Below are 8,314 nucleotides of genomic sequence, written 5' to 3' on the forward strand. Positions count from 1 at the left end.
GCTAGAGAGGGAAGTAAAGCAAACTAGTCTATAGGAACTGAACTTGTAATTTTTCAAACTTTATTGACGTAGTACAACTATTGTAATTGATACTTTTATTACAGCACTGCAAGAAGCGCTTTTTAAGAATAGTATTTTTTAAACATTTCTAAGTTCCATGTGTTCTTAATCTCTTTCCCCCCTGCATCTTCCAACTTGCATGTCCCCGGCTTTATCTCAGTTGTGACTCTGTATGGGCCCTCCCAGTTGGGCTTTAACTTGTGCAACCCTGACTCGGAAGGGTTGTTCCGTGTCTTCCTTAGGACTAAGTCTCCCGATTAGAAATTTCGTAGTTTGACTCGTTTGTTGTAGTACTTAGCTACTTTCTGCTGGTATGCTGCAACTTTTAGACTCGCCTAGTCCTGTCTCTCTTCCAGTAAGTCTATTTCTGATATGAGCTCTTTGTTGTTGATCTGCTCGCTGAAGTACTGCCTTCGCCAGGAGGGTATCCCTACCCTTGCTGGGATGACTGCTTCTGTGCTGAAGGCGAGCATAAAAGGGGTTTCCCTTATTACCGCCCTCTTGGGGGTGTGGTATGCCCATATGAGTGAGGGGAGTTCCTCTACCCATCTACCTTGCGTAGATTCGAGTCGCGTCCTCAACCCGTCCAGTATCGTCCGGTTCATGTTCTCTACCTGTCCATTGCTCTGGGGGTGCACCACTGATGCGAAGACGAGCTTAAAAGATAGGTTCGAACAGAACTTTTTAAAGCGTTTGTTGTCAAACTGCCTCCCGTGATCCGTAACTATTGCCCAAGGGATTCTGAAACGGCAAACCACTGTTGTCCACACAAATCGCATAATGTTCCGCTCTGTTATGGTGGCTAGAGGTTTGACCTCTACCCACTTAGTGAAATAATCTATTGTTACCAACAAAAATTTTTTCTAGCCAGCCGCCTGTGGTAGAGGTCTGAGGATGTCTATCCCCCACTGCGCGAAAAGGCAAGGACTGGTTAGAGGGGAGAGTAGATTAGAGGGTACGTGTGGTACTACTGAGCATCTTTAACATCTATCGCATCTTTTGACGAGCTCGACCGTGTCCTTCTTCATTGTGGGCCAGTAAAATTCCAGTCGCATAGCCTTGTGGGCTAGAGCCCTACTAGCAAGATGGTTTCCGCAAACTCCTTCGTGGATTTCCCGTAGTATGTACTCCCCTTCCTCGTTACTTAAACATCGAAGGTAGGGCAGTGTTAGGGATCGCATGTAGAGCTCCCGGCCCATCAACGTATATCTTGCAGCTTTGCTCCTCACCTTTAGAGCTTCCTTATTGTCCTCTGGTAGGGATCCGTCCTTAAGGTATAGGAATAGAGACGCTCTCCAATCGTCCTTACTGATTTTAGACTCTACTGAGTTAATTTTGTCCCCTTCGTATGAGGGTTTCCCTATTCGTTCAAGATAAATAGCGTCTTTCCATTCCGAACTTGTTGTTGAGGCCAATTTTGCGAGTGCGTCCGCCTTTTTGTTCTCTGCCCTTGGTACGTGTTTTATGTCGAACTGAACGAATGCTTTTGTGTATTCTTGGGCCTTAACGAGATATTTCTTCATTCTTTGATCCCTAGCCTCAAATTCTCCTTTTAGTTGCTCTACCACCAGCTGGGAATCATTCAATACTTTAATCTATGCCACCCCTACTGCTTCTGCGAGGCCTAGGCCTGCTAACAAAGTTTCATACTCCGCCTCATTGTTTATTGCTATGAACTCCAGCTTTAGTGCGAAAAGAGTTTCACTGCCGTCCAGGGCTGAAAGGATGAATCCAGCTCCCCCTCCAGCAGCGTTAGAGGACCCATCAACATGCAGTGTCCATACATCCGACTTAGTGGATGACTCGGGGAGCCTTTCTTCTGCAAAATCAGCGAGTACCTAGGCCTTGATTGCGGGCCTTGGTTGATACTGTATGTCGAACTCACTTAATTCGATTGACCACTTCGTTATCCTTCCCGAACTCTCCGGCCGCTGTACAATTTGTCTCATTGGTAGGTTTGTTAACACAACTACCTTGTGGGCTTGAAAATAGGGCCTTAATTTTCGTGCTACACAGATGATGGAGAAGGCAACTTTTTCCACCATGCAACAGTTCTTTTCGGCTCCACTTAACACCTTACTAGTGTAATATATGGGCTGACGCTTCCTGCCTTTTTCCCGAACCAGGACCGAGCTGACGGCATTTTCCGTGGATTCTACATATAGATAGAGGTCTTCCCCATTCTTTGCCTTTGTTAAGAGAGGAGGGGATCTGAGGTATTGCTTAAGCTGTTCGAAGGCTTTAGCCTGCTCCTCCCCCCATTTGAATCCTCCCTTCTTCCGTAGTGCTCTGAATAAAGGTAAGCCTTTGTCCCCTGAGTATAAGACAAACCTACTGAGGGAGGCTATTCTCCCAGTCAGAACTTGGATCTCCTTTTTAGTCCTCGGAGCTTCCATTTCCAGTAGCGCTCGTATTTTATCCGGGTTTGCTTCTATACCTCTATGAGTCACCATAAAGCCCAGGAACTTTCCTACAAAAACGCCGAATACACACTTTGATGGGTTCAGCTTCATGTGGTACCGGTGAAGGAGCTCGAACGTTTCCCTCAAGTCTTTACAATGTTGCCCGCCTTCCATGCTTTTTACTAACATATCGTCTACGTACACTTCCATTTTTTTTCCGAGCTGGTCTTTAAAAATCTTGTTCACCAATCTCTGATATGTGGCTCCTGCATTTTTTAAGCCGAAGGGCATCACCCGATAACAATATAAGCCTCTTTCGGTGATAAAAGAAGTTTTTTCCTCGTCAGCTTAACTCATAGGGATTTGGTTGTACCCTGAGTAAGCATCCATGAAATTGAGGAGCTCGTGCTCGGAGGTCGAATCCACTAGCTGGTCGATTCGAGGAAAAGGGAAGGTATCCTTTGGGCACGCTTTATTTAAGTCCGTGAAGTCTATGCAGGTGCGCCATTTTCCATTCGGCTTCCTTACTAGAACCACGTTGCTCAGCCACTCCGGGTAGTCTACTTCCCGGATGAAGTTGGCCTGCAATAGTTTTGTCACTTCCTCGTCGATTATTTTGATATGCTCCATCGCGAAGCTCCTTTTTTTCTGCTTCACAGGTCAGTGATTGGGATTGACCTGTAACTTGTGCTCTACGACTGTAGGGTCAATGCCGAGCATATCTGCGGCTGACCAAGCGAACAAATCAGCAAATTCATCCAACAGTTCACTCAACCCCGCTGTCAGGGTGTCGGGCAGGTGACTTCCGATCTGTACACTTCTCTCATGGTGGTCCTTCAGGGGTATATGTCTGATGTCTTCATCTGCTGTACTAATTTGGGGATATTCTACCCTTACTTCCAGATCTTCCACCGTTAGGGTTTCTCTAGCTTCCATCTTCCCTTTCAGGGCCATTACATAGCAACTCTGAGCAGCGGCCTGATTTCCCTTGGCAAATCCTATCCCTTGTGGTGTAGTGAATTTGATTTTGAGGTGGTATGTTGACGTTATAGTGCAAACTGCGTTGAGGAAAGGGTGACCCAAGATGACATTGTACACCGAAGGTCGGTCAACAACAAGAAATTCCGTCAGTGTCGTGACTTGCTGCGGTTTCGTCCCTATTGTCACCGGTAACGTGATTGTTCCCAAGGGGTGAACAATGTCTCCTCCAAATCCTACCAGGGGGGTTGAGATCGGTTTGAGTCGTTCCTTGCCGATCTTCATCCCGACTAGGACCGACCAGCACATGATGTTAGCTGAGCTCCCATTGTCTATCAATATGCGTCTAACCATGTAATTGGCCACAAGTAGGGAGAGCACCAGGGCGTTATCATGTGGCTGCTACACCCCTTCTTCGTCTCCGCTGTCAAAAGTTATGATGTCATCTTTTTTGTTTCGTTTGCTACTAATTTCCTCCTTCTCCATTGATAGCACCTGTTTAGCATATCTTTTGCGAGCACTCCCGCTATCTCCTCCACTAGCGGATCCTCCGAAGATCACCGCGATCTCGCCTATGACCTGCTCTTCTTTTTCTTTTACGCCATGCCTCCTCTGTTCGAAAGGTTCCCACACGGGATCTTCTCTCTTCACAAACTTTGACAGGTGTCCTCTTCTTATTAGGACTTCGATTTCTTTCTTTAATTGAATGTATTCTTCTATGTCGTGACTGTGATCCTTGTGGAATGCACAGAACTTGGACATGTCCCGCTTATGAAGAGGTGTTCACATGGGATCAGGCCACGAGATGTAATCCTTCTTTCTGATTTGCATCAGTAATTCCGAGCGCAGTATGTTCAGGGGTGTGTAGGTGGAGAACTTGTTGTGCTGTCCTCTCATCTTTTGACCCGGGTGCAGCGCACTAGTCTCGTGTCTTTTTGCGGATCTATAGGGATCTCATGTTTCCCTGCTACTGTTTTTCCTTTTCCGCTCTATGCGACTTCATCTCGTATCCATCATCTCTTCCAGATTGTTGTACTTCTGCGCTCGGACCATCAGCTCCCCCATGTCTACCGGCGACTTTTTCCCCAGCGAGTATAAGAAGCTTCCAGGCTGGAGAGCCGTTGTCAGGGCTGCTAAGGCCACCCCCATGTCTAAGTTGCAGATTTCTAGGGTCGCCGTGTTGAAGCGATGCATGAAATCTTTTAGAGTCTCCTACTCTCCTTGCGCCATACTCATGAGATGGCCAGTTGTTTTAGCAACTCTCCTGCTGCTAAGGAAGTGGCTGGTGAAGAGTTGTTCCATGTCTGAGAAGGAACCGATGGATCCAGGTCATAGTGTTCGGTACCAATCTCTAGTAGTACCCTTAAGGGTGGTCGCAAAATCTCGACACATGATTGCGTCTGGAGCCCCTTGCAACTGCATCAACATTTTAAAATTATCCAAGTGATCAATTGGGTCAGATAAACCTTTGTACCTCTTAAAGGTGGGCATCTTGAATCTACTTGGCAATGGAGCCTCTATGATTTCTTTATTGAATGGCGGCTCCGAAGACCTCAGGGATGCTTCCCCGTAGTAGGGTTTGGTTATGCCCTCTTTCATCATCTTCTCTATACGATCTATCTTTTTGATTCTTTCTTCGAGTTCCGTAGATCTTTGTTGGTTGACGTCCACACTGTTTGCATCTTCTACCTTCTTGTTAAGGTAGGCTTTCTCCTCGTTCTCCACTGGTTTGTTAGTCTGTTTGTCTGTGCTGGGGTTCTCTTGCGGTTGGTGGAGGACATGTCCTTCTTGACTCTTTTGTTATAAGAGTTGGTTGAGCATATCCTTCATTTCCTTTTGAAAAGCGAGGAACTCCTCCCTACTGACACCAGGTGACTCAGCAGGCACGGAATGAATAGATTGGGACGATTCTTTTATAGTAGGGATGGAGGTAGAGCTGTGTGAGGTCGGCATTGTTGGAAGGTCGAAAGTCGAGAGCAAGATATGATTACCTCTTAAATGCTGGTTCCCATAGACGGTGCCAACTGTTGCGGGGTAAAAATAGCAGGGATGCTCCTTCGACTTTCGTTGACCTGAAAGAGGAGGAAAAGAAAAGCTTGGATGACCCGGAGTGTACTCCGGGGGATCACTCCGATGCCTAAGTAAGAGGAATGCTTTTAGAGAGGCTGAATGCAACAGTATAATTGTGTTGAATGACTTACCTTTGCCTTTTCTCCCAATCCCTTTTTATAGAGGCTCGAGTTGACCGCAGGTTGGCTTGAATTTATTGCACAGGGGCGTGGATCGCTCTCTAACAATAAGTGCGTGCATCTATTACTTGGTTATTAAGGCCGTTGGCATGGATCTCTCCTCCTCTTTATTAGGTTGGAGCTAATCACTCGTCAAAATGTCAGACCCAGAGAAGGTGCGAGATAGGCGTTGACCTACCCTCATTAGCTAGATTGTTTTGGGCATATCAAAAGTTAATATAATTTTATATTACATCTTATGTAATTTAATATAACTCCAAATTTAAGGTTTATACAAATACAGAATGTGGTGGTTGTTTTAATTGAGGGAGGTGTTGTGCAGTAGGTATTGAGTATAGAAGAATCTTGTGTATTTTAGGCTTAAAAAGATTTAAGAAATACAGCTAAATTTTATCTTAAAAAAAAGAAGAAAAATTACTACACTAGTAAAAATAGTCTGGCTCTTCAGAACAAATTCGTTGCATTACATATTTTACTTGAAAAATAATTAAAGACAAGGAGAACACAAAAATAAATTAAAATTTTTGAAAGACAAACGACCTGCTATTAAAGATGCAGGAAAATAAATAGAGATGAGATAGAAATTTTACATGGTTCGGCTATGCCTACTCCACGAGCATATGAGATAAAAAAACTTCACCATCTCGGGAGAAATTATGAGATGATTTGGAACAGGCCTTGTACAAAATATCTCTCTTCTCTCCATCTCTCATCTTCTCTCATCCTTTCTATATGTCTACTTACTTCATGCATGCAATGTGTGTGTCAAAATGAGAGGGAGAGAGTGCCCTTTTATAGGGCAATAAGGATAGCAAATAATTTATGGTGGTGAAAAAATAAAGGGATGACAACCATTAATCTCTTATGGTTTTCCTAACAATCCCCCTTGGATGTCACCCATATATTAACTCCCTCTGTTAAGATCTTTAAAATGTCTCATTCCGATGAGATGAACCAATTTCTTGAATGTTATAGTAGACAAAGCTTTGGTAAATAAATCTATTAGATTATTACTTAATCGGATCTGCTGAACATCTATATCACCATTCTTCCAGAGTTCATGTGTATAGAAGAATTTTGGAGAGATATGCTTCATTCCGTCACCTTTTATGTATCCTCTTCTTAATTGAGCTATACATGCAGCGTTATCTTCATATAAAAATATTGGAATACCTTTGATTGATTAAATACTACAATTTGCTTGGATATAAGAAATAATTTATCTGAGTCACACACATTCTCTACTAGTTTCATGGATAGTTTGTGTTTCAGAATGATTAGAGGATATTGTTGTAATTGTCTACTTTATTGATTTCCAAGATATAACAGTTTTTCCATAAAAAAATGCATATCCAGATTAAGATTTAGCATTGTGAAGATCAGATAGATATCTAACATCTGCATATCCTTCTAGTTGAGACTTGAAATTAAATGAGTAGAATAGACCCAAATTATATGTACCTCTCAAATAGCGCAGAATGTGCTTAATTCTATTCCAGTGTCACCAAGTAGGAGCAGAACTATATCTTACAAGTAGATTTACAGAAAATGCAATGTCGGGTTTTGTACAATTGGCCAAATACATCAAAGAGCCGATAGCACTTAAATATGGTACTTCAGGACTAAGTAATTCCTCCCTTTCATCATGAGGTCGAAATGGATCCTTCTTAACATCAAGTGATCGCACCATCATTGGAGATCCCAATGAATGAACTTCTTCCATATAGAATTGCCTTAATATCTTTTTGGTATATTTAGATTAATGAACAAGTATTCTAACATTTACATGTTCAATTTGTAAGCCAATACAATATTTTATCTTTCCTAAGTCTTTCATCTCAAATTCTACCATTAAATAATTAGCAGCTTTAGTGAGCTTTTTAGGAGTCCCAACTAAATTCAAATCATCAACATAAACAACAATTATAGCAAATCCAAATTTTGATCTTTTAATAAAAATGCCTGGGCAAATTGGATCATTTATGAATCCTTCTTTCACAAGGTACTCACTTAATCGATTGTACCACATGCGTCTAGATTACTTTAATCTATATAAAGAACGTTGGAGTTTAATTGATTATAAATTTATAGGTTTTTCTTTAGGCAATTTGAATCCTTCAAGGACTTTCATATAAATTTTACTATCCAACGATCCATATAGTTATGTTGTTACTAAGTCCATAAGATGCATGCTCAGCCGTTCAGCAACGACTAGCACAATTAAGAATCTGAAAGTGATTCCATCTATTACGAGAGAATATGTCTCCTTATAATCAATTACGAGTTTCTACAAGAAACCTTGTGCCACAAGCCTTGCTTTATATTGAATAATTTCATTATTTTCTTTTTGCTTGCGCACAAATACCAATTTGTATCCAATAGGTTGGACATCTTCTGGTGTTTGGACTACTTCTTTTTTTAATAGAGAGTTTAATTCTGATGTTATAGTCTCTTGCAATTTTGGTCAATTACTTATATATTGCCATTCATTAACAGATTTAGGTTCAAGATCCTCATTACTTCTGGTAATGTCAGTAGCCACTGCATATGCAAATATGTTGTTGACATCAATTTTATTTCTTTCCCACATTTTTCCTATGTAATGAATTGAGATCTCATTGTTAT

At 42.1% G+C, this 8,314-nt stretch overlaps 1 protein-coding gene across 1 annotated transcript; it reads right to left on the bottom strand.

Moving 5' to 3' along the window:
• Positions 1–395: 395 nt before the first annotated feature.
• LOC131164622 (uncharacterized) lies at positions 396–1,583 on the bottom strand. The gene is made up of 2 exons (XM_058121984.1): positions 1,046–1,583; positions 396–817 (listed from the first exon to the last, which is right to left on the bottom strand). Exons 1-2 carry the CDS (start codon positions 1,581–1,583, stop codon positions 396–398), a joined length of 960 nt encoding a protein of 319 aa, XP_057977967.1.
• Between the last annotated feature and the right edge of the window lie 6,731 nt (positions 1,584–8,314).

Source organism: Malania oleifera, chromosome 1 (assembly GCF_029873635.1).
Source record: "Malania oleifera isolate guangnan ecotype guangnan chromosome 1, ASM2987363v1, whole genome shotgun sequence".
NCBI classification, from domain to species: Eukaryota; Viridiplantae; Streptophyta; class Magnoliopsida; order Santalales; family Ximeniaceae; genus Malania; species Malania oleifera.